The 26,934-nt window shown below is 46.2% G+C and overlaps 1 protein-coding gene and 1 long non-coding RNA gene across 3 annotated transcripts in view; one reads left to right on the plus strand and one right to left on the minus strand.

Moving 5' to 3' along the window:
• GUSB (glucuronidase beta) overlaps positions 1-26,934 on the minus strand; it is a 78,336-nt gene that overhangs the window by 39,454 nt on the left and 11,948 nt on the right. The window contains exons 2-3 of one of the 2 annotated variants that reach the window (XM_068268585.1): positions 9,744-9,932; positions 4,027-4,208 (exon numbers count right to left, since the gene is read on the minus strand). In XM_068268585.1, the coding sequence (XP_068124686.1) occupies positions 4,027-4,208; positions 9,744-9,932 (371 nt within the window). Of the gene's footprint in view, positions 1-4,026; positions 4,209-9,743; positions 9,933-26,934 lie in introns of those variants that run through there. The other variant, XM_068268586.1, reaches the window with a different exon arrangement.
• Positions 21,694-22,333, plus strand: LOC137544290 (uncharacterized). Its single transcript, XR_011025809.1, has 2 exons — positions 21,694-22,070; positions 22,176-22,333. It is a non-coding gene; the product is annotated as an uncharacterized lncRNA (long non-coding RNA).

Genomic DNA, 26,934 nt, shown 5'->3' on the forward strand with positions numbered 1-26,934 from the left:
CCAAATTGCCTGCTTTGGTATTATTGATCCAGTTTTCTTTCTTTCTTTTTTTTTTCTTCCAGAAATGCTACTCTAACATACCTGTATAGTGTTTCTTCTTCCCTCACATCATAGCTAGCTCACTTAGACCTTTTGCCCTCTTGCAATTAACAAAATTAATGTATAGAGAGGCAAAGATCAGCACTCAGGGCTGGTGCACACCGAGCGGCTTTTGGGGCGTTTTCAGATCCGCTTGCGGCTGCGGATCTGCTTGGTCAATGTATCTCAATGGGGTGGTGCACACCAGAGCGGCAGGCATTTTGCAGAAACGAAAAATGCCTGGGTGAGGCATTTTTTGGATTGCGGATGCGTTTCTGCCTCAATGTTAAGTATAGGAAAAACGCAAACCGCTCTGAAAAACGGCACTTCAGAGCGGTTTTGCAGGCGTTTTTGTTACAGAAGCTGTCCAGTAACAGCTTTACTGTAACAATATATGAAATCTACTATACTGAAAACCGCAGCAGCAATCCGCAAAACGCTAGCAAAACGCCTCATAAAAATAAAAAAAAGCGTTTAAAAATCTGCTAGCGTTTTGCGGATCTGCTAGCGGGTTTTGGTGTGCACCAGCCCTTACTTGGGTCTAGAAGGCTATGGGGGAATGGTTCCTGCTTCCACACGCTGTCTGTATTGCTGTAAACTCAGAGCTATAACAATTAAGAGGTGAAGACTGGACTACTATTCTAAACTGTGTATAAAAAGCTGCAATGTGTTCAGTAACAAACAAGCATGAAGACAAATGCCAATGCAGGTGCTCACAAATGAAAAGCATGACGGACATTTTTCTGGACCACGCAGAAGTGCTAAGGCTGATCTTTACCCTGCACCCACCCCCTCCATTCATTTGTGAGCATCTTCACCGGTATGTGTCTTCATGCTTGTATGCTAGTGATCAACTTGCATTTTTTTTTCATAAACCATTTACAATAAACAGACTGTTGGCAGTATCTTCTCCTTTTTGGTTTTGTACACGGTCTAGCGCATCTATAATTTGGGCATGTATTTGCAGTCCGCAGTGCACGTGGGCCCAGCAAACCCCTCGCTTAAAGCGGAATATAACCCTGCATTTCAACTTTGCTCTAAAACATTATTTACAGTATATTATATGCAACCAGCATTTTTTTTTTACTAGACCAGCATTGGAAGGGTTACACAGGGCTTTAAAGTCCCTAGAGATTTCTGCAGACGCATCCGAACTTCAGTTAGATACTTTTTGTTTACAAATATGTATCTTTTAAGTGTTTATTGTGACTCATCTCTCTCACTGAGAAGGAGCTTGGAGGACAGCCAAAGAGTGTGTAACTGTTTATCAATAGATACATCTAACTAAATAGAATGTAACTATCTTTAACTCAACAATAAATAATGTTTAGAATGAATCAGTTAGCACCAAAAATTTCCCACTAGCTTATATCAGAAGAATTCCCCCCCCCCCCCCTATCAGGGAATATGGAATGAATACTAGAATAGTTGATTATATATGCATTGTTTTAGATATAGTTTTCACTATATGAGTTTTAGCACGATGTATTTTTTAACAATATTGAAATAAATATGTAGGTTTTATGATTAAACACTGCTGCTAATGGAACTTGTATAGAAAGAAGCCTTTCCTGTATATTTAGGCACCACCTAGTGGAGGATGTTTGGACTCTGAAAGAATTGGAGCCCAGGCGTCCTATATGGAGCACATGGGCTTTCCGTCTATGGGTGTGTCCGCATGCGTCATGTGGTACGCGTGCGCGCACCCGATGCGGACGGAGGACTGTGTGTTCCAGCGTGGAACGCATTTCGCTTCCTGTCCAGATATGCGCATGACACGCGTCATCCAGTACGCGTGCATGCGGCTGACGCGGACAGGAAGTGATGCGTAGCGGCGTCACGTGCCCGGAACACGGAACTACCGATGGGTAATATAAAAGTCCCCCAATATGGGATGTCCAACGCGCACGGAGCCTCAGAGGAAGCTCGTTGAGCGAAACGGTCGTCAGGCAGGCCGCTGCCGCCCCACATTGCCCCACAGCCAGGACTCCATCAGGGTATGTTTGAATACATTTCTATATTTACAAGATGGACATGAATGTATATGTATGAAGATTGAACTGATAGAATAAAGGACCTTGGAGCGGTGCAAGATTTTGTTCTCCTTTTTACATGATATATACTGCATCTAATATTCCAATCTGAGCACGCCAAAGGTGGTACCCTATACTCCAGTACCAGCGAGTGAAACCCTCCCTGAAGCAGACGTCCACTGTGCCTACCACTCATATTCTATTTACACACGTAACTATCTGAACGTCTGCACGGAACTTAAAACCTCTGTGTTTAACCCTTCCAATGCTAGTCTAGTAAAAAAAAAATGCTTTTTGCATATAATATGCTGTAAATAATGTTTTAGAGCAAAGTTGAAATGCAGGGTTATATTCCGCTTTAACCTCCCATGCAGCCATAGTGCCAACAATCTTTTTTCTCCTTTAATGTTGAAAACTCAACATGTGTGCCCAGGCAGTGCAGCAGACGTGTCTTATCAAAAGAAAGAGGCTGGACCAGTGCCCAGCCGCCCACTAGCTTTTCTGCTTATTGATGCTCCATCCACCCCACTAATGTAAAAGCAAAGTTTAACAATACATTTAATGCATGCAGTGTCAGCCTCTGCTCTCTCTCTTTTGGTATCAACACCTTTTACATAGTGTAAAAAAATTATGAAAATAAAAAGTGATACATGAAAAATTATAAAGTGGTGTGTATATTCATTCCTGCTATAGCTATAGAAACCCCTCACAAAGAGCCATCAACACACAATCCCTTGTTATTGGAAAAAGGCCTCCTTGTATGTGGTCTATTTAATACGTGTGTGTGTGTGTGTGTGTGTGTGTGTGCGTGCGTGCGTGCGTGCGTGCGTATTTATATTACACACACTAATCAGAGTGATCGCCACTTAAAAAGACTTTTGATCCAATAGCCACATTTATTAAAGCAGATCCGAGATGAAAAACTAACTATAACAAGTAATTTGTCTATATATCTTATCTAAAGTTTAGATAGTTTACACAGCAAATCTAGCTGCAAACAACTGCAACAGTTTGTGATTATTTATTCCTGTGATACAATGAGAGTGGCCATGTTGTTTGTCACATTACACACAGGCACATCTGTATCTCCAGCCCTCAGTCTGTGAAGCTCCTCCCCTCTGCCTCTGAAATCTCTGGCTAGTAACCTCCTCCTGCCCAGACTGAGCTCCCAAAAGCCCTTGCTACTAAGGCTCAAAGTGCCAAGGCACTCTGGAGGAGCTGTGGGCAAGGCTTGTTTAGTTTATAGGGAATTAGAGTATTAAAACAAAACAATAAAAATATTTGGCTTGATGAATGCCCTATAAATGATATGAAAGGAACACAATTATGCAATGAGTAAAAGTTTATCTTAGATCCACTTTAAGAGTATAACAGATGTCATTACCACTTTATAAGGGTTTGTGGAGACCGTCACAGATACTGACAAGCCCCGGGAGACAGGAGAAAAGCTCTACACAAATTTTAACATTATTATCATCATAAGAAATAGTGCAGTACAAAACAGTGGCGTTTGTGTCAAAGCCCCTGTTCTTCTTACACTGCAAATTGCTGATAGTGATACAGGCAAAGGACTGGAGGTCACAAGTTAGGTGCCAATTTCTGACCACTTTCCAGTACAAGTGAATGGAACTTCTGGATGCCACGTTAGCAGAAGTAGGGGTTATAAAAGTCATGATCAGGATTTCAAATGTGGAAAGAAAGAAAAGTGGAGACTGTTGTTCAGATTGCCACGTTACTAGAAAATCAGTCCTGAGCCTTAGAATCGGAATACGGACTGCTGTAGCTATCCAGGTGCTACTGGATTGTGATGTAACAGATTTTTAGTCTGACTATGTAATGCTATGCATATAACATTGGTGGTTACATATAAATTATCTCCAATCTTGTGTGTTAAAGCCCCACTTTGAACACTTACAGTCTGGTGTCCTGCATGACTTGGATATATCCAGGGGGTAAGGTGTTCAGCGTCAGAGTGTTATTCACAGCAATAGTAATACGACAGGCACTCCCCATACTGCTTTTCAGAACGCTGGCTATGTCAGCTTCAAATGGCAAGTGGCCTCCTTCATGTTGTGTTACTTGTACTCCGTTAACCCACTGCAAGGGGAAACAGAATACATCCAATGAATACAATCAATATCTGCACATTGGATGCTACTGAACATTCTGCGGGTGATATAAAGTGCAATATACAGTAGAATCTCCTTATAGTGAACTAATTTTCCTGGCCAATTGGAGTTTACTATAAAGGGATTATACTGCATCATCAGTGGCGGACACAGCCAGCAGTGGGCCCCTGTGCAAAATTGTAATTGTGGGCCCCCTATGACCTGCGGCGCGCATAGCGCGCCGCGGCAAAATATGGGCGTGGCTACAACCTGCGGCGCGCGAAGCGCGCCGCGGCAAAAATTAGTGGACAGAACCTGCGGCGCGTAGCGCCGCGGCAAAAAAATGGGCGTGGCAATGACCGGATGAGGGCGGAGCTAACTGTAACTTAAAGCGAACCCGGGGTGAGGGTTTATTTCCTTTTAACCACCCTGGCGTTCTGATAAGATCGCCAGGGCAGCTGCATGAGGGTTTTTTTTAAATTAAAAAAAAACTATTTCATGCAGCCAACTGAAAGTTGGCTGCATGAAAGCCCACTAGAGGGCGCTCCGGAGGCGTTCTTCCGATCGCCTCCGGCGCCCAGAATAAACAAGGAAGGCCGCAATGAGCGGCCTTCCTTGTTTTGCTTACACCGTCGCCATAGCGACGAGCGGAGTGACGTCATGGACGTCAGCCGACGTCCTGACGTCAGCCGCCTCCGATCCAGCCCTTAGCGCTGGCCGGAACTTTTTGTTCCGGCTACGCTGGGCTCAGGCGGCTGGGGGGACCCTCTTTCGCCGCTGCTCGCGGCGGATCGCCGCAGAGCGGCGGCGATCGGGCAGCACACGCGGCTGGCAAAGTGCCGGCTGCGTGTGCTGCACTTTATTTGGTGCAAATCGGCCCAGCAGGGCCTGAGCGCCAGCCTCCGGCGGTGATGGACGAGCTGAGCTCGTCCATACCGCCAGGATGGTTAAACAATACTAGTTGCCTGGCGGCCCTGCTGATCTATTTGGCTGCAGTAATAAACTGAATTACACCAGCAACAAGCATGCAGCTAATCTTCTCAGTTCTGACAATATTGTCAGAAACCCCTGACCTGCTGCATGCTTGTTCAGGGTCTATGGTTGAAAGAATAAGAGGCAGAGGACCAGCACGGCAGCCAGGCAACTGGTATTGCTTAAAAGGAGAGAAATATGGCAGCCTCAATATTATTCTCACCTCAGGTTCCCTTGAAAAGTGCAACGCAAAGACAGTGGGCCCAAGTTTTGGTGACCCTTTCCCCAGAAAATTCACATAATTGTGCAGGTTTTCTCAAGAAAATACACATATATGCCCAGAAAATACGTGCAATCATGTCGGCAGATATGCCCAGAAAATACGTGCAATCATGTCGGCAGATATGCCCAGAAAATATGTGCAATCAAGTCGGCAGATATGCCCAGAAAATATGTGCAATCAAGTCGGCAGATATGCCCAGAAAATACGTGCAATCAAGTCGGCAGATATGCCCAGAAAATACGTGCAATCAAGTCGGCAGATATGCCCAGAAAATACGTGCAAACAAGTCGGCAGATATGCCCAGAAAATACGTGCAAACAAGTCGGCAGATATGCCCAGAAAATACATGCAATCAAGTCGGCAGATATGCCCAGAAAATACGTGCAAACAAGTCGGCAGATATGCCCAGAAAATACGTGCAATCATGTCGGCAGATATGCCCAGAAAATACATGCAATCATGTCGGCAGATTTGCGAAGAAAATACATGCAATCATGTGGCAGACCTGCCCAGAACATACACCTGCTAATATAAATAAAACAAAAACATTTACTCACCTGCAGCAGCAGACCTCCTGTCCCAGCCTCCATCCGGCGCGCAGCTCCCATGGGTGGTTGGGTGGATAGGTAGCCTAGTGGGTGGGTGAGTGGGTGGGTGGGTTGGTAGCCTGGTTGAGTGGGTGGGTTGGTAGCCTGGTGGGTGGGTGGGTAGGTAGCCTGGTGGGTGGGTGGGTAGGTAGCCTGGTGGGTAGGTAGCCTGGTGGGTGGGTGGGTAACTAGCCCGGTAGGTAGGTAGGTAGCCCGGTGGGTGGGTAGGTAGGTAGCCTGGTGGGTGCGTGGGTAGCCGGGTGGGTGGGTAGGTAGCCTGGTGGGTGGGCTGGTAACTAGCCCGGTAGGTAGCCGGGTGGGTGGTTAGGTAGGTAGCCGGGTGGGTGGTTAGGTAGGAAGCCTGGTGGGTGGGTAGCCGGGTGGGTGGGTAGGTAGGTAGCCGGGTGGGTGGTTAGGTAGGTAGCCGGGTGGGTAGGTAGGAAGCCTGGTGGGTGGGTAGGTAGCCGGGTGGGTAGGTAGGTAGCCGGGTGGGTAGGTAGGAAGCCTGGTGGGTGGGTAGGTAGCCTGGTGGGTGGGTAGGTAGGTAGCCTGGTGGGTGGGTAGGTAGCCTGGTGGGTAGGTAGGTAGCCGGGTGGGTAGGTAGGAAGCCTGGTGGGTGGGTAGGTAGCCTGGTGGGTGGGTAGGTAGGTAGCCTGGTGGGTGGGTAGGTAACCTGGTGGGTGGGTTGGTAACCTGGTGGGTGGGTTGGTAACTAGCCCGGTAGGTAGCCGGGTGGGTGGTTAGGTAGGTAGCCAGGTGGGTGGTTAGGTAGGTAGCCAGGTGGGTGGTTAGGTAGGTAGCCGGGTAGCCGGGTGGGTGGGTAGGTAGCCTGGTGGGTGGGTTGGTAACTAGCCCGGTAGGTAGCCGGGTGGGTGGTTAGGTAGGTAGCCGGGTGGGTGGTTAGGTAGGTAGCCGGGTAGGTAGGTAGGTAGCCGGGTGGGTAGGTAGCCGGGTGGGTAGGTAGCCGGGTGGGTGGTTAGGTAGTTGAGTGGGTGGTTAGGTAGGAAGCCTGGTGGGTGGGTAGGTAGCCGGGTGGGTAGGTAGCCGGGTGGGTGGTTAGGTAGTTGGGTGGGTGGTTAGGTAGGAAGCCTGGTGGGTGGGTAGGTAGCCGGGTGGGTAGGTAGGTAGGAAGCCTGGTGGGTGGTTAGGTAGTCGGGTGGGTAGGTAGGTAGCCGGGTGGGTAGGTAGCCGGGTGGGTAGCTATCCGGGTGGGGGGCCCGACTCCTATCCTCCCTCCCTCCCTTCCTTCCTCACCTCGGGGGGCCCCCTCCCGATATGCGCGGCGGGAGAGTGAGCGGCAAATGCAGGAAGTCTTCAGGGCTCTCCAGGCATCCGCTAGAGGCCCAGCCGCTGAGTCTCCAATATGTCTCCAACTGGAGACATATTGGAGACCAAGCGGCTGGGCCTCTAGCGGATGCCTGGAGAGCCCTTCCTGCATTTGCCGCTCGCTCGCTCTCCCGCCGCGCATATCGGGAGGGGGCCCCCGAGGTGAGGGAGGGAGGGAGGATAGGAGTCGGGGGGCCCCCGGGAATAAAATAATAAAAAAAAAAAAAAATATTAAAAAAAAAAAAAAAAGTACTTAATGCCATGGGCCCCTGAAGAAAACGGAACTTCAGGGGCCCTCGTGCGGCGGCACGGCCTGCACGGCCGTATGTCCGCCCCTGTGCATCATAATATGCAAAGGAACAAAGCACTTCTCAACCAAACCAAAAGGAATACTGTATATTCCTGTGTATAAGACTACTTTTTAACCCTTGAAAATCTTCTGAAAAGTTGGGGGTCGTCTTATACGCCGGGTGTCATTGATGCCGGGGGATACACCCTATCCTGTTACCACCTCTCAGATCTCCCTGCTGAGGGAGCGCAATCTATTCTTCCATACCACTCTGATAAACAGGTAGACAAGGAGAGCTGACCAGTCTACTTAAAGGGAACCTTAACTGAACGGGGGGTAAAGAGTTTTACTTACCTGGGGCTATTACCAGCCCCCTGCAGCAGTCTTGTGCCCTCGGCGCCGCTCTGGAATCCTCTGGTCCCCCGCTGTCACTTAGTTTCGTTTTTGACGACTCACCAGTCGCCGGCCGCCATGCGTATTATTGGACGCATTCACCAATGCAATTAGCGCTATTGCGGACCGCAACGCGTACAAAAATACGCGTTGCCGCATATCTACGCGTGCGGAATGCGGCAACGCGTATTTTTGTACGCGTTGCGGTCCGCAATAGCGCTAATTGCATTGGTGAATGCGTCCAATAATACGCATGGCGGCCGGCGACTGGTGAGTCGTCAAAAACGAAACTAAGTGACAGCGGGGGACCAGAGGATTCCAGAGCGGCGCCGAGGGCACAAGACTGCTGCAGGGGGCTGGTAATAGCCCCAGGTAAGTAAAACTCTTTACCCCCCGTTCAGTTAAGGTTCCCTTTAAGGAGAGTTGACCAATGCAACAAGTCAATCATATACTGTTATGTACTGGGTAACACATACAGTACAGCACCAGTATCTGTTCATACACAGCACCAGTACATGATTTTTTTTTATTTTAATTTGGTGTGTGTTGAAAGAGGGGTAGTCTTATATGGCGAGTATATCCCAAACTCTATATTGTAACTGGAAAAGTTGGGGGGTCGTCTTATACACCCAGTCGTCTTATACGCCGGAATATACGGTACTTCCTAGTTCTAAGCAGGAAATGTTCTACAAAATGTTTTCACTAATATGGGGAGTGATCTGGCGCAAACAGGGAAAAATATCTCTGTGGAAAGTATGAAATGGTGAAGGACTTCATGGTTTCTCTGACACACGAAATAGACTGATGCAGCCAGATACACTTCAGTTTTGGCAAGTCAGTTGTTTAAATCAGAATAATTTTTTTTCAGGCCCAATAAGAATGTGTCTTGTTCTTGGTGGGGGATGGCATAGAAAGCCTTCCTTGCACTTGCTGTCAAGTCTCCTTCCTTCAACCATCATCCATTGCCAAGTTGTGTCAGCATAATTTATCCAAAGCCCCACAGAGCTGACAGACAGCGTTGAGCAGTGAAAATCAGTGGGGTGAACAGAGGAGGACATGGCAGCAGGAAGTAGCTAAATGAAAGAGACAACAGTTGTAACTAAGAAAGGTAGCTGTGCCAATACCCCCCAGCACAGTACATGTGTGTCCTGCTTGTGGTGGTGGTGGCGTGGGTTGGGAGGATCAATGTAGCGGTGGGACAGAATCTGAGCTGGGGATGTAAAGGCCCCTTATTTTACAGTCGAGTCAGCTATTATTACCTTGCCTAACATAGGATTGATTTACATGTAAATCAGTTCATATTTGAGTACATACAGTAAGTGACATGACTATGTACTTTGTAAAGCACTGCAAAATAAGTGATCACTATATAAATGCATAATAATTGGTTAATGTGAAACATGACTAACTTGACATTGATTGCAGATATATTAACATTTGCCTTAAACCAAAAATACTCAAAGTTAGGAAAGCAGCCTAAGTAGCCCTGAAGTGAACAGAAAAAAAATAAATCGTGAATTAAGCCCATAGGTAGATTACCTGGTGGTGACACTCCTCATGTTGCTTGCTGTCTTGGGGTCCCTACCATTTCCTGTCCTTATAAAATTCATGGGTATTTGTGTATTCAAGGGTAATTAACTGTTTTTCAAAATCAATAAGTAGTACCATACTCACAACAATGGAATAATAGTGGGCACTGCCAACACGAAGCATAATCCTTGAAGTGGCCTGGTCTTGTATCCACCGGCTCGGAAGCCAAACCTCCTTTTCATACCAGACCCATCCAACGAAATCTCTCAAAGCTGCATCCTGGGTAATATCATTGTAGCTGGCAGGTACTGGCATGTCTATAACAGGACCTGTCTGAAGGAAGAAATATCACAATAAAACACCCAATAGCCTACAATGTTTAAATCTCAGACTAACTTACCGTATATACTCGTGTATAAGCCGAATTTTTGGGACCAAAAAAGTGCTCCAAAAGTGGGGGGGTCGGCTTATACACGAGTCGCCATGCCATTGTCCCCCTACCCAGTAACCCCCTCTATATAGTTATGGATGATTAGGGCACATATATAGTCACAAGGGTTTTCTACTCTCCCCCTCTAGAGCGGAGTATTATCTAAATTACAGCTATGTCCCCCGAGTGCCTCCCCTGCATATTGCAGTGTGGTTTAGCCGCACTGACAGTGTCGGCTCTCTCCCCCCCCCCACCCCCGCCAGAGCGAAGCGGCATGTAAATATCAGCTGTGTGCTGATCTGATTGCCGCTCTCGCTGTGTGCAGAGAGATAAACTGCGGTGCGTGCTTCCTCCACTTACTTGCTAAAGTCCGTTCGTGCTGCGGGGATTTCTCTATAGCTGCTCTGATGCCGGCTCATCTCTATGACGGAAGCGCCACTAGATGGTGTCATAGAGATGAGCCGGCATCAGAGCAGCTATAGAGAAATCCCCGCAGCACGAACGGACTTTAGCAAGTAAGTGGAGGAAGCACGCACCGCAGTTTATCTCTCTGCACACAGCGAGAGCGGCAATCAGATCAGCACACAGCTGATATTTACATGCCGCTTCGCTCTGGCGGGGGTGGGGGGGGAGAGAGCCGACACTGTCAGTGCGGCTAAACCACACTGCAATATGCAGGGGAGGCACTCAGGGGACATAGCTGGACATAGCTGTAATTTAGATAATACTCCGCTCTAGAGGGGAACCCTTGTGACTGAATATGTGCCCTAATCACAAAGCACTATATAGAGGGGATACACTGGCTGAAACACACAGGATTTAGTTATAAACTGCTCTGCTCTGGATGGAGATGGGGAAAGTAAAGTGATGGCTGTAGATGTGCCCTAATCACACAGCACTATATAAAGAGGATACTCTGGCTGAGACACACAGGATTTATTTATAAACTGTTCGGCTCTGGAGGGGGAATGGGGACACAGTCATGGCCGCATATCCTCTCAAACTACGCTGCATATGCTGGGGGCACAGTCATTTGCAGGATTGGGCACTTGTTGTTTAGTGTATGGCTAGCAGGACAATGACTTTAGACCTCTGCATTGCTTCCCCCCCGGCTTATACTCGAGTCAATCATTTTTTCCAAGTTTTTTAGGTAAAAGTTGGGGGGTCGGCTTATACTCGGGTCGGCTTATACTCGAGTATATACGGTATTTACAATATTGTTCCTGTGGTCCAGAGGATCACGAGTATGAAGATCAGCCAATATCCGGTAAAAGACAACCCCCAAGGGACAACAAAGAGACGGTTTGCATATTCAGCGGTAATACACTGTAGGACACCTCAGATTCTAACTCCAATCTGAATAATGGCAAATACCTTCTGTTTTAACCACTTCAGCCCGCAGGTGTTTTCACCTGCAGGACGAAGGCAATTTTCCCTGTCAGCGCTCCTCCCATTCATCCACCAATAACGTTATCACTACTCATCACACAAATGATCTAGATCTTGTTTTTTTTGCCACCACTTAGGCTTTCTTTGGGTGGTACATTTTTCTAAGAATTATTTTATTCCAAATGCATTTTAACAGGAATAATAAGAAACAAAATGGAAAAAAAATATTTCTCAGTTTTCAGCTAATATAGTTTTAAAATAAAATGTTCCTCTGTGGATAAAATCCACACATTTGCACATTTGTCCCTGTTATTGCAACGGTTAAAATGTTTCCCTAGTACACTGTATGGTACAAATATTTTATTTAGAAATAAAGGTGCATTTTTTCAGTTTTGCGTCCATCACTAATTACAAGCCCATATAGGCTCAAGGTAATAAGGTGTATAGTAATATATCTTCACAACATACATATTTAAAAAGTTTAGTCCCTAAGGTAACTATTTATGTTTTTTTTTTTTAAACTGTATTTTTTTGTTTTAATGTGTTTTTATTTTTTTAGTTAATGGGCAGGGTGGGGAATCAATCAGTTTTTATTTAAGGGTTGTGTTTTTTTCCCCCCATACTTTAATTTTACTTTTTGGCCACTAGGTGGCGCTAAGCACTCTCCTGAAAGATACCAGGGAGTGCAAGGTCTTTAGTTTTACATTTCACAGTTCATGAATCAAATACCTCCTGATTGGAGGCATTTGATTCATTTGCAAGGAGTCGTTTGCCTCTGGGGAACACTGGTTCCTCTTCAGCAATCAATCACCTGTAAGGGCTGGTAAACACCAGAGCGGTTCTGGAGCATTTTTTAAAACGCTTGCAGGGGGAAAACCGCTTGGCTAAGGAGAGTGAACGGGATGGTGCACACCAGAGAAGTTTGTTTGGTACTTATCCGTTAGCCGGGCGCATCCGGCAGGTGGCGCTAATTACTATTCCCCCTCCAGGCCGACATGGATAGTAGGGAAAGAAGTAACTCTGGTGGAGTTTTGTCGCCACCTAGAGGATGCGCCCGGCTAACGGATAAGTACCGTTTGTTTTTTCCACAAACGCAAACACGGGGGCTGCAGCATTTTCTGCCTCAATGTTAAAGTATAGGAAAGTGGAAAACCGCTCTGAAAAATGCTAGATCAGATCATTTTTTGTTACAGAAGTTGTTCAGTAACAGCTTTACTGTAACAATATTTGTAATCTGCTACACAAAAAACGCTAGACATGTTTAGAAAACCTCTCTAAACATGCCTAGCATCGCTCTGAAATCTGCTTCAAAACCTCTAGCGTTTTGCAGATCTGCTAGAGGTTTTTGGTGTACACTGGGCCTTATAGAGGCAGAGAAGGAGCCGCCTGAATGCAGATATGTGTGCACAAGGGCAGAACAAATATATCCGTCCAGATTGGCTTAAAGGGACACTTAAGTCAAACAAAAAAAATGGGTTTTACTCAGCTAGGGCTTCCAATAGCCCCTGCAGCTGTCTGGTGCCCTCGCCGTCTCCCTCCGATCCTCCTGGCCCCGCCGGCAGCCACTTCCTGTTTCGGTGACAGGAGCTGACAGGCTGGGGACGCGAGTGATTCTTCGCGTTCCCAGACACATTAGCACCCTCTATGCTGCTATATGGTATATGATATATGCTATAGCAGCATAGATGGCGCTATTGTGGCCAGGAACGCGAAGAATCACTCGCGTCCCCAGCCTGTCAGCTCCTGTCACCGAAACAGGAAGTGGCTGCCGGCGGGGCCAGGAGGATCGGATGGAGACGGTGAGGGCACCGGACAACTGCAGGGGGCTATTGGAAGCCCCAGGTGAGTAAAACTAATTTTTTTTGTTTGACTTAAGTGTCCCTTTAAGTGGCTAAGAGGGCAAAAAAAAGAAAAAGCTTGTGCCGAGAATCTAGCATGTATACCGCAGCCTTGATACGTCCCTGAGGGCCTGAGCCTACTGCTGCGTTTATGAAAACGCATAGGAACGCTTTTTGAAAGCATTTTGAAATGCGTTTTAAAGCATTTGAATGAGTTTTAAAAATGCATGCGTTTCTATAAACGCAGCAGTGGGCTCAGGCCCTGAAAGATTTGGCATGCCAGATTATCTCATTAAAATGCTGCCTGACTGCGCTCTGCCTCCTCCATCTTGCACCGCATATTGCCTGCCCCCCATAGTGATAGGACACATCGCTAGGCAGCAGGCTGTCTGTTTTGTAAACAGAATTACTGTTTTCATGATGGACAAATACTGACTGTGCAAACACCTTAGATGGCCAGCCAGCTCTAGGAAAAGTCCTGGTGGTTTTGAACTTCTTCCACTTATGGATGATGGAGCCCATTGTGCTCATAGGGACCTTTCAAAGCAGATTTTTCTGTAACCTCTCCAGATTTTTATCTCAAGACAATCTTGTCTCAGAGGTCTACAGAACATTCCTTTGACTTCATGCTTGGTTTATGATCTGACATGAACTGTCAACTGTGGGACCTTATATGGACAGGTGTGTGCCTTTCCAAATCACATCCAATCAACTGAATTTACCACAGGTGGACTCAAATTAAGCTGCAGCAACATCTCAAGGATGATCAGGGGAAAAAGGATGTTTCCTGGGCTCAGTTTTAAGCTTCATGGCCTTTAGGCTGTGAATACTTATACTGTATACATATGCTCTCAATTTTTGTTATTTTTAATAAATTTGCCAAAACCTCAAGTAAACTTTTTCATGTCATTATGGGATGTTGTGTGTAGAATTCTGAGGAAAAAAATGAATTTGATAAATTTTGTAATAAGGATGTAACATAACAAAATGTAGAAAAAGTGGTGCACTGTGAATACTTTCCGGATGTAGCTACACTATAAGGCTCACAGTGGCATTCTATATACTAACCAGAGGCTGTATGCATGCACGAGACCACTAGCTAAGCCACCGCCCACCAACACTAAGCCGCCGCCCACAAGAAATGCAACTTCAATTAGTATATAGGCCAAGAACACTAAACGTTGCCCACAAGCTCGCCCAAAGCTGCCGCCCATCCAAAGCTGCAGCACATCCAAAGCTGCAGCCCACAACATGGACGTCACCATGTTCGTTGACGCCGCATCAAACTCTTGCAAACACTAAAGCCTGCACCGCCCATATTAACCAGCTGAGCGGTCTGGACGAGCTCAGCTCGTCCAACACCGCCAGCGGCTGCCGCTCAGGCCCTGCTGGGCCGATTTGAATGAAATAAAAAGCAGCACACGCAGCCGGCACTTTGCCAGCCGCGTGTGCTGCCTGATCGCCGCCGCTCTGCGGCGATTCGCCGCGAGCAGCGGCGAAAGAGGGTCCCCCCAGCCGCCTGAGCCCAGCGTAGCCGGAACAAAAAGTTCCGGCCAGCGCTAAGGGCTGGATCGGAGGCGGCTGACGTCAGGACGTCGGCTGACGTCGATGACGTCACTCCGCTCGTCGCTATGGCGACGATATAAGCAAAACAAGGAAGGCCGCTCATTGCGGCCTTCCTTGTTTATTCTGGGCGCCGGAGGCGATCGGAAGATCGCCTCCGGAGCGCCCTCTAGTGGGCTTTCATGCAGCCAACTTTCAGTTGGCTGCATGAAATAGTTTTTTTTTTATTTAAAAAAAACCCTCCCGCAGCCACCCTGGCGATTTAATCAGAACGCCAGGGTGGTTAACAGAGGAAGAGACAAGAAAAAGAGGGAAAGAGGCAAAAAAAAAAAAAAGAGGGAAATATGGGAAGAAAGAGTAGAAGAGTGTGGAAGCACTGAAGAATGGAAAAGTGTGTGGGAGAGCACTGGAAGACTGACTGGGAACATGGGGGAAGGCTGGGGGACATTAAAGAGACACTGAAGCGAGAATAAACCTCGCTTCAGTGCTTATATTCAGCAGGGGCACGTGTGCCCCTGCTAAAACGCCGCTATCCCGCGGCCGAATGGGGGTCCCTTCACCCCCAAACCCCCCTGCAAAATTAACGACCAACTTGGTTGTAGATTTTGCTGCTCTTCAGGCAGGGCTAACGGCTGCAGCCCTGCCTGTCAGCGCCGTCAATCAGCGGCGCATCGCCGCCTCTCCCCCGCCCCTCTCAGCGAAGGAAGACAGAGGGGCGGGGAAGAGGCGGAGATACGCGCTGACAGACGCGCGTGAGGCAGGGCTGCGGCCATTAGCCCTGCCTGAATGCGGAAGCGCTGCCCGCACAGCACGAGGGGATTGGGGAGGTAAGGGACCCCCGATTAGCCACAGGATAGCGGCGTTTTAGCAGGGGCACATGTGCCCCTGCTGAATATAAGCACTGAAGCGAGATTTATTCTCGCTTCAGTGTCTCTTTAAGGGAGAGAGAGATGTGAGGAACGTGAAATAGTGAAAAAGCAGAGAGGAAAAACAGGAAAACGTGTGAAAAAGAGAATAAGACAGTCTGGGTTACTGGGAAGAGGGGGGGGGGGGCATATACAGTGGAGGAAATAATTATTTGACCCCTCACTGATTTTGTAAGTTTGTCCAATGACAAAGAAATGAAAAGTCTCAGAACAGTTTCATTTCAATGGTAGGTTTATTTTAACAGTGGCAGATAGCACATCACAAGGAAAATTGAAAAAATAACCTTGAATAAAAGATAGCAACTGATTTGCATTTCATTGAGTGAAATAAGTTTTTGAACCCCTACCAACCATTAAGAGTTCTGGCTCCCACAGAGTGGTTAGACACTTCTACTCAATTAGTCACCCTCATTAAAGAGAATCTGTATTGTTAAAATCGCACAAAAGTAAACATACCAGTGCGTTAGGGGACATCTCCTATTACCCTCAGACACAATTTCGCCGCTCCTCGCCGCATTAAAAGTGGTTAAAAACAGTTTTAAAAAGTTTGTTTATAAACAAACAAAATGGCCACCAAAACAGGAAGTAGGTTGATGTACAGTATGTCCACACATAGAAAATACATCCATACACAAGCAGGCTGTATACAGCCTTCCTTTTGAATCTCAAGAGATCATTTGTGTGTTTCTTTCCCCCTGTTCTCATGCACTGAAGTTTCAGGCTGCTTGTTTCTTCCTGCAAACAGCTTTGCCCTTGTCTGTAATTCTTCAGTATGTGAAAGCCCAGCCAGCTCAGAGGGCGATTTATCCAGCTTGTAAAAGATAAGAGAGAAGAGAGAAGCTGCTCTAATCCTAAATAACACACAGGCAGTGTGCATAGAGGGGCCTGGAGGGGGGAGTTCATAGCAGAACCACAACACTGAAGAACTTGGCAGCCTTCCAGACACAGGCCGACAAGTCTGACAGGGGAAAGATACATTGATTTATTACAGAGACAGTGATAGTATAAAGTGCTGCAGTAAGCCAGAACTCATTAGAATAGCTTTTTGAACTTGTAGGATGATAAAAAACAGGATGCAATTTTTGTTACGGAGTCTCTTTAAGGACACCTGTCTTAACTAGTCACCTGTATAAAAGACACCTGTCCACAGAATCAATCAATCAAGCAGACTCCAAACTCTCCAACATGAGAAAGACCAAAGAGCTGTCCAAGGATGTCAGATAAATTGTAGACCTGCACAAGGCTGGAATGGGCTACAAAACCATTAGCAAGAAGCTGGGAGAGAAGGTGACAACTGTTGGTGCGATTGTTCGAAAATGGAAGGAGCACAAAATGACCATCAATCGACCTCGCTCTGGGGCTCCACGCAAGATCTCACCTCGTAGGGTGTCAATGGTTCTGAGAAAGGTGAAAAAGCATCCTAGAACTACACGGGAGGAGTTAGTGAATGACCTCAAATTAGCAGGGACCACAGTCACCAAGAAAACCATTGGAAACACATTACACCGCAATGGATTAAAATCCTGCAGGGCTCGCAAGGTCCCCCTGCTCAAGAAGGCACATGTGCAGGCCCGTCTGAAGTTTGCCAATGAACACCTGAATGATTCTGTGAGTGACTGGGAGAAGGTGCTGTGGTCTGATGAGACCAAAATAGAGCTCTTTGGCATTAACTCAACTCGCTGTGTTTGGAGGAAGAAAAATGCTGCCTATGACCCCCAAAACACCGTCCCCACCATCAAGCATGGGGGTGGAAACATTTTGCTTTGGGGGTGTTTTTCTGCTAAGGGCACAGGACAACTTAATCGCATTAACGGGAAAATGGACGGAGCCATGTATCGTGAAATCCTGAACGACAACCTCCTTCCCTCTGCCAGGAAACTGAAAATGGGTCATGGATGGGTGTTTCAGCACGACAATGACCCAAAACATACAGCAAAGGCAACAAAGGAGTGGCTCAAGAAGAAGCCCATTAAGGTCATGGAGTGGCCTAGTCAGTCTCCGGACCTTAATCCAATAGAAAACCTATGGAGGGAGCTCAAGCTCAGAGTTGCACAGAGACAGCCTCGAAACCTTAGGGATTTAGAGATGATCTGCAAAGAGGAGTGAACCAACATTCCTCCTAAAATGTGTGAAAACTTGGTCATCAATTACAAGAAACGTTTGACCTCTGTGCTTGCAAACAAGGGTTTTTCCACGAAGTATTAAGTCTTTTATTGTTAGAGGGTTCAAAAACTTATTTCACTCAATGAAATGAAAATCAGTTGCTATCTTTTATTTAAGGTTATTTTTTCAATTTTCCTTTTGATGTGCTATCTGCCACTGTTAAAATAAACCTACCATTGAAATGATACTGTTCTGAGACTTTTCATTTCTTTGTCATTGGACAAACTTACAAAATCAGTGAGGGGTCAAATAATTATTTCCTCCACTGTATGTGGACAATAGTAAATCCTCAATTCTAACCTTGGATTAGTATATTCTACCAGTAAACACCCGATTCTCAAAAGAATCAAATGCACAGAAGGCACCTGCGCGCACTACAGGAGCAGGGACGGATCTAGACCAAGTTGCGCCTGGGGCAAGGTCAGGTTTTGGTGCCTATGCTCTTATCCCTACTGTTTATACATAATTCGAAAACGCAATCCTCGCATGTAATCCTAGAAATAGGGTGGCGATTTTCTGACCCACCTCCCCTTTGTTGCAATCCCCCCTTCTTCCCCACCAAGGGTGGCAATTTACTGACCTCTTATTTGTGGCAATCCCCCCTTTTATCCACCTCTGAGGGTGGCAATTTACTGAACTCCCGAATGTGGCGACCCCCCCCCTGCAGCCATCCCCTGCCGGGTGTAACTATACATACCGAGCCTTTGATCCTGCGGATGTCACACAAGCTCTGCAGCTCCTTCTTCTCTGTCGGGACACAGACACGCGGCTTAGTGACATCACCAAGCAGAGTGTCTGTGTCCTTGGCAGGGAAGACGGAGCTGCAGCACAGAGCTCGTGTGACGTCCAACCGCAGGATCGAAACCTTAGTATGTATTACACCGAACAGGGGATTGTTGCAGGGGGGGGGGGGGGGGGGGTCGCCACACTCCCGGGTATCAATTCTGCCAAGTGTTTATTTCCCCATCCAAATTTTGCCGCTTTTTTAAGATTTCAACAAACTGCACCTGGGGCAAGAGACCCACCTGCCCCCCCTAAATCCGTCCCTGTTGCTAGGAGACTGAGCTACCACAATTCCCCAGAGTAGTTTCCCTGAGAGATTTCAGAAGTGGTATACTGTGGTTGGATTCTTTTGATATTAGCCACAGTTAAATTCAGGGTTAGTACTCCATCTAGTGAAAATAAATACAATTACAAGATGTGATTTTCCTCTACTTACACCACATAAAAAAATCATTAAAACTTAAAATAAAGCAGCTTTTGTAGTTATTACAAAGGGGTCCCCAAACTTTTTCTGTCAAGGGCCAACATACTTCAGACTGCTGGGGGGCCGGAACATGCATAAAATGATGTTGAACAACATTACATTGAATCTAGGTATCGATTTCCCCCAATCATGCCTGGAGGAGAACTCCCAGCAGTTGTGTGGCGCCAGAAGAATGTCTTTGTGCACCAGACAGTGAAGCATACCCAGGTGACAACCTGCCATCCAACTGGACAGCAGTGTCACCTGATGTGGAATTGGATAGGAAGCCAGCGAATGACGCTCCCTGGCTTCTACAGTATGTGGTGCCAGCACTGCTATTCTATATGTGAGCTGCCGATATTTAAAGGTGCAGTGGGCCACATCTATAGGTTATACAATTTTGTGTTTGGGGGCCAGTGAAAAAGCCTTGAGGGCCGCATTCAGCCCACAGGTCTTGGTTTGAGGACCACTGCCCTAGATGGATGTAAAGCTGTAACGATCGGTGTCAGCACACAGAGAGGATCTGATCATTGATGATCTGCAGAATCATCAATAATACAGATTTATACTTGATTATGGATGATCTGCAGAATCACCAATAATGCAAGTATGACTAACCTCTGGACACCTAATAAAGTGTAAGTGTTTGGTGTAACTGTAGGCTATCTCCCGTGAGGTGGGAGATACAGGCAGCTTGGCCGAGAACCACCTGGGAGGCAGGTGGCTCTGGGAAGTGCAGGGACTATCTCCTTGAGAGAGGGAATAGTGAGAACCTGGCAACCAGGGATATCTGGATATCAGATATAGACTGTACTGCAGCCAGGGGACTCCAGGGGAAGAGGCCACTGGCTGCTAACCGGCTGGACTCTCTGAGGAGCAGGAGTCCTAGTTACAACTGACACTTGGTGGAATTGTGTCACTACTAGTACAGATAGACTGAGCACTCAAGGGGTGAGTGACAGCCTGGAAGGCCGGGCAGGCCAGGTCAGCAACACACGAGCAGATAAGGTACAGAGACAGAAGGCTGATTCGGTAACCGGGTACAGGCAGGGTCTGGCAACAGGTAGGCAGATATGCAGAGGTACCGAATCAGAAAGCAATAGAGAGGTCGACAGAGCAAATAGTCATAACAGAAATAGAGCAGAGTCCTAGTCTGAGGTGTGCGGTCCGTGGTCTCGACACCCAGGAACTAGTCTAAAGTATAACACAGTAATGACACAGTAATCCTAAGCTTGTGTGTGAGGTCCTTGGTCACAACACCCCGGAACTGGTCTAAAGTATAACACAGCAATGACACAGTAATCCTAAGCTTGGGTGTGAGGTCCTTGGTCACAACACCCCGGAACTGGTCTAAAGTATAACACAAGTGTAATCTGACTAAGTGTGAATTCCCAGGTCCACCTGGTTCTAACACACTGTGGGATCTGACTGAGGTCTGAGTGCTCACACGTAAGTATTCGCAACGGCAGACAACCTGAGACTGACCAGTGAGATCTATATATAGTGCAGCGCTCCTCAGCGCCACCCAGCCAATCAACAGCTGTGCTGGAATCAGCTGATCGACCTGATCAGCTGATCCCTCTCCTAATGGCATAAAGGTCCTGCCTCCCAGCGCGCACACGCGTAGCTCTCCATCTGTGTGCACTAGAAGGCTCAGACAAACCAGACGCATGCTGCTGTGCGGAAACCGCCGGTCTGAACGCGGAGACAGCCGCCCCGCTGCCAGACCGCGCAGCGGCATCTCCGCAATCCATTACAGTACCCGCCATTCCTGAGGAGTGGACTCTGGACACTTCCCACCGGGCTTCCCAGGATGTGAGTCATGAAATTCTTTCTTTAATTCTTCCGCATGCATGCGACAATCTGGCACCCAAGTTCTTTCCTCCACACCATATCCTTTCCAGTGGACCAGATACTGCACGGAATTCTGCACTAACCGAGAGTCCAGAATCTTTTCAATTTCATATTCAGGTTGATCATCAACCATCACGGGGGGGGGGGGGGAGAGGAATCCACGTGCACTGCCGGTTACAACAGAGACACATGGAATGATCTCACACCTCGCATGCTGGCTGGGAGATCAATCGCATAAGTGACATTATTAATTTTTCTGGTCACTGGGAATGGTCCTATGAATCTAGGACCCAGTTTGGGTGACAGTTGCTTCAGGGCCAAATGCTGAGTGGACACCCACACCAAGTCCCCCGGAGAGGACTTCCACTCTACGGACCGCCTTTTGTCTGCCTGTTTTTTCTGGGTCTGGAAAGCTTTCCCCAAGTTCCTCTTAACCATTCCCCAAATTTCCTTCAAAGCCCTCTGCCAATCCTCCAGGGCCGGGAATGGTGTAGACGCCACAGGCAATGGGGGCAAACTTGGGTGATCTTCCCAACACTACCTGGAATGGGGAAAATCCTGAATAGGAACTTTTCAGGTTGTTGTGCGCAAATTCTGCAAACGGCAAAAATTTTACCCAATCGGACTGCGTGTAGCTGCCCGTCCAAGCCAATCTAAGAACTGAACAGCATAATCTATATGTTCTCTATAGTCACTGTTAAAATAAGAGAAGTTGATAGAAATTTAATGCTAGTTTTCTGTACAGAACAATATATACACCTATATAGGCCTGTTGTATGATAAGCAGAAAAGTTAGCCTGCTGTTAAAGTTTATTTGTGTGTAGAGTAACAGCCTGCAGCATCAGCTATAATATAGCTAGCTAAGCACAGGACATTACAGGGTTAATCTGAGTACTCCAGTCACCTGACACTCTAGTCCAATCAGAACCCAGCCTCACTCTGAGATCTTCTAGAATCTTCTATCCAGACATGCCAGCAGCCATCTTACAGACAGAATCTTCAGAGCTTATGAGAGAGACAGAGCAGAGAAACTGCCCTTAAGATCCTATGAGGCCAAAATAGGTGAGCTATCTTGGTTTATGTGTACTGATTCATGCTGCTAATGACAATGTTAGTGGTTATATGTTAGAGTCTATACTGAATACTGTTTTGTATGTTTGCCCCTAGTTCTACCGCTTTCTATGCTTGAAATCGCTTTCTACCACTTGAAACTGCTAAGATCACATTCTACCATGTTCAGCCACCAATATTACTAAAACTGTGATCATCTTTATTCCTGATTCCCTATCCTGATGATGTTACCAATAAAGAAAGTTATTTTTGTACCAGCGGTATGTTCTTAAAGTCTTTCAAGGATCCGAGGACAGTTACAGTAGAACTATTACCCTCTGAGGAGGCGAGAAGACGCACCTCATCAGAGCTAGAGCAGAAGCCATACCAAGTGTGCCTCAGAGTGTAATTGCAAAGCCCTTAAAGTGACAGTGCACAAAAGTTCAAAAAGCACTTTAAAGCTAACCTGCCTTCCCTGTGGCCACAGAGTTCACAAAACACCACAGTAGAAGCAGAAATAGAGCCAAGTATTGCACCCAAGTAGATGTATGCCTTTCCTGCGGCCTTCAGAGTCACAACATTGCCACAGTGAGAGTGCACATATCGACAGGCGCGCCACCACACAGAGTGAAACAACCACATGCTGCAATTCACCTCGAGCAACCGCACACAATCAGAGCAACAATCCTCACTGCTGCATCTCTGCAAGTAAAGACACAGACACAGCTGCATCTCTGCAAGTGAAGACACAGACACTCACAGCTGCATCTCTGCAAGTGAAGACACAGACACTCACAGCTGCATCTCTGCAAGTAAAGACACAGACAGTCTGCATCCTGTAAGCAACTACAAGCAAGTCAAAGTCCCTCACCTTGCATCTACATCTGCAAAGACTGATCCTTAGTGAATCCTAACTTCTGTTTCAAAAGACACTAATATTAAATCAGCAGTCAAGTCACTGTATCTTGCTCTTCATAATAAGGTCAGAGTTTCCTGTTTATTCCTTATTGATGATTATGTGCTGAATTTGGCACATCAAGAGACATTTGCATTATAAGGACTTTATGTGTATTTGAACAAAGTTATTATTCCTTTGAGTTTAACTGCTATTTAACTATTTCAGGTCAAAATGTCTGTTTATAGTATTTCAATGCCATTGTTAGAGGGTGAAGAGTTAAATAGTGAGAGATATTCCTTACAGCAGAAGGTATTAGAGTTGAGGGAAACCTTAGAGGCAGAGACAGATCCTGAAGAGATAGAAAGGATAAATTGTGACCTAAAAGAGTACCTGTCTAAGATAGAGAATTTAGAAGTTGAGCTTAGGGAGTCTCAGGCAGTCTCAGAACAGATAGGCCAGTTGAGACAGTCATCTCGTGAGAGAAGACCTACCCCAAAAATGCTAGAATATATGCAACAAGAGGCTGCACAAAGAGAAAGGAAATTCAACCAAATGTACATAAAATGGAAGACGCACACCAATGAGGTTCGCATGAAGCTAAAACTAGAGTGTGCAGAGGATGAATTATCCAACTTGATGGATGCTGTACAGAAGCATGAGTTAGATATGAAGACAATATATGATGAGCTAAGGTCACACACAGCACCCTCCCAGGACATTAAGAGGAAGATCGACACCTGCACTGCAATAACAGCAGATTTATTAGGGCTTATGAGAATACGATCAATTGAAACCGACTTTGATGCAGAGACAGAGAGGACAAGACTACTACAGCTTTATAAAAGGGATTATGCCAAGTCTGTATATGGATCTACAGTTTCAAGAGCAACCTCTTCCAGCAACCATTCTAGCCACTTATCTAAGTGCACAAGTACCTCAGCCAAAAGGGTAGAAGCATCTGCACAACTTGCCGCTAAAAGAGCTGAGATTGAGATGGAAGCTGCAATTGATGCACAACGTCTACAATTAAAAAAGTTGAAAAACCAAAGAGACATTGAGGTCATGGAAGCTAAACTTAGAGTATATGCTGAAGAGGAAATAAAAGAAAATTGTGATAGATCCAGAGCAGCACTACATGAAAGAACAGATCCCTGTCCTTCTGTCCTCACTGACGAAAATAGAAAGAAATCTAAATCCGTGTGCAGTGAGAGAACAGATTCCTGTCGTTCTATCCCCACTAGTCATCATAGTGACCAAGAAAATGTTGCAGCTATTGCTCAAGCAATACATGAGACAATGGTTCTTACAAGACTTCCAACTCCTGAACCCTCTGTATTCTCAGGAGACCCACTGAAGTTCATAGAGTGGAGTACAAGCTTTGAAGCACTTATTGCACGTCGCTGCCCCAATTCAGCAGACAAGTTGTTCTACCTACAGAAGTATGTTAGTGGAGAAGCAAAGAGTGCTCTTGAAGGTAGCTTCTACAGGAAAGATGAAGAAGCCTACAAACAAGCATGGGAAAAACTGAATGCAAGGTATGGTCATCCCTTTGTAGTACAGCGAGCCTTCAGAGAGAGACTTAACAGTTGGCCAAAGATAGGCGCTAAAGAGTATGTTAAGCTTAGAGAGTATGGTGACTTCCTGCAAGCATGTAGCAACGCCATTCCACACGTAAAGGGTTTGCAAGTACTGAATGACTGTGAAGAAAATCAGAAAATGTTACTTAAGCTACCTGACTGGGTGACCTCAAGATGGAATCGTCATGTAACTAAACAGTTAGACCAAGGCAAGGAGTATCCCAGCTTTGAAGAGTTTTCTTCGTTTGTCAATACAGAAGCACGCATAGCATGCAATCCAGTGTCATCCCTCCACATTCTGAAACCTTTGGAAGGAAAGCCAACAAGAGAGGTAAAGCGTGCAAAGGCAACTTCATTTGCAGTCAATGCAGTGGATAAAGGCAATGATACAAAGGAGAGTAAGCCTAAGGTCACTGATGTGAAGAACAGAGAGAAAGTACAGACGGATAGTCACACACCTCTTCAATGCATGTTCTGTGGAGAGAACCACTCCATCTACAAATGTCAACAAATGAAGGAAAGGTCTGTAGAGGAGAAGAAAAGATTCATACTGGATAACCAGCTCTGTTTTGGGTGCCTACGAAAGGGACACAGTGCTAAGGACTGTAAGAGAAGAGCCACCTGTGGCATTTGTAAAGGACGTCACCCAACCCCATTACATGAGGAGCACCCAAAGAGGGATAAAGTTTCAATACCCAGTACTGTCAATGAGGGAGAAAGCATATCCACACTATCTTGCTGTATGGTTGAAAGTGAGAGCAAGAATACTTCAATGATCATCCCAGTGTGTATCTCATCTCCAGGAACAGAAAGTAAGGAGGTACTTGCTTATGCACTACTAGACACACAAAGCAGTAACACTTTCATTGACCAAGAGGTCTGTCAGAAATTGCAAGTAGCCATGGAGCCAGTGAAGTTTAAGCTCTCAACAATTATGGGAAAAGACTCATTGGAAGATAGTCAAAGAGTCACAGGACTAAAAGTCAAGGGACTTTGCTCAGATGTCAGAATAGATCTACCTCCGGTCTATACAAGAGACTTCATACCCCTTGATCGTGAACACATACCTACCTGTGAAACAGCTAAAAAGTGGAAGCACCTATCAGTAATCTCTCATAAAATACCCCCTCTGAAGGAGTATGGTGTTGGGCTCCTGATAGGTTATGACTGTTCTAAAGCACTGATGCCACGACAAATTATCGCAGGAAGGGATGATGAACCATATGCCATCAAAACTGATTTAGGATGGAGCATTGTTGGAGGGGCACAACAGGCTGCAAGCTCAACACAAGTAACCGGGTTATGTCATCGCATATCTGTCAAGATGTCACCAACTCCAAGTCCTGCTACAGTAATCAAGATCCTTGAGTCTGACTTTGCAGACACCAGTTCAAAAGAAAGGAGCATATCTCAAGAAGATATAAAATTCCTACACATCTTGGAAGGAGGCATTGAGCAAAACCAACAAGGACATTTAGAGATGCCCTTACCTTTCAGAAAACACCCTTACCTTCCAGACAATAGGAATCTTGCCTTAGTACGACTAAGACGTTTGGAGAGGAAGCTGGGAAGAGAGCCAAAATTCAAAAGTGACTATTTTAAGTTTATGGAAGGCATCATCCAAGACGGAGATGCAGAAAGAGCTGACAATCAACCAGACCTGGGAAAAGTTTGGTACATTCCACATCAAGGTGTCTATCACTCGAAGAAACCAGACAAGATCAGAGTGGTATTTGACTGCTCAGCAAGGTATGATGGTGTTGCATTGAACGATTATCTGCTAACGGGACCAAACCTCACGAATATGCTGTCTGGAGTTCTCTGTAGATTTCGGAAATACCCTATTGCTGTCATGTGTGACATTGAAAAGATGTTCCATAGGTTTCACGTGAAAGAAGAAGATAGAGATTTCCTGAGGTTCCTATGGTGGGAGAATGGAAATACTAATACAGAGCCTGTAGAATATCACATGAAAGTTCATCTGTTTGGAGCAGCATCATCCCCAGGTTGTGCCAATTATGGTATGAAACACCTTGCCAGTCAAAACGAAAGAAGTTATCCATCTGCAGCAAACTTCATTAAGAAAAACTTTTATGTCGACGATGGACTTATAAGCCTGGAATCTGCTGACTCAGCGATCAAATTAGTGAAAGAAACCCAAGAGTTGTGTGCAAAGGGAAATCTGCACCTTCACAAATTCATCTCAAACAACAGAAAAGTGTTGGAATCCATTTGCGAATCTGAACGTGCATCAGCAATGGAAAATGTAGACCTCAACTATGATGATCTTCCAGTCCAGAATGCACTTGGCCTGAGGTGGGATGTTGAAAAGGATGAGTTCTTCTTTAAGGTCTCAATTGAAGAGAAACCAGCAACAAGACGTAATATTCTCTCCATGGTA

Source organism: Hyperolius riggenbachi, chromosome 2, assembly GCF_040937935.1.
Source record: "Hyperolius riggenbachi isolate aHypRig1 chromosome 2, aHypRig1.pri, whole genome shotgun sequence".
In the NCBI taxonomy this organism is placed as follows: domain Eukaryota; kingdom Metazoa; phylum Chordata; class Amphibia; order Anura; family Hyperoliidae; genus Hyperolius; species Hyperolius riggenbachi.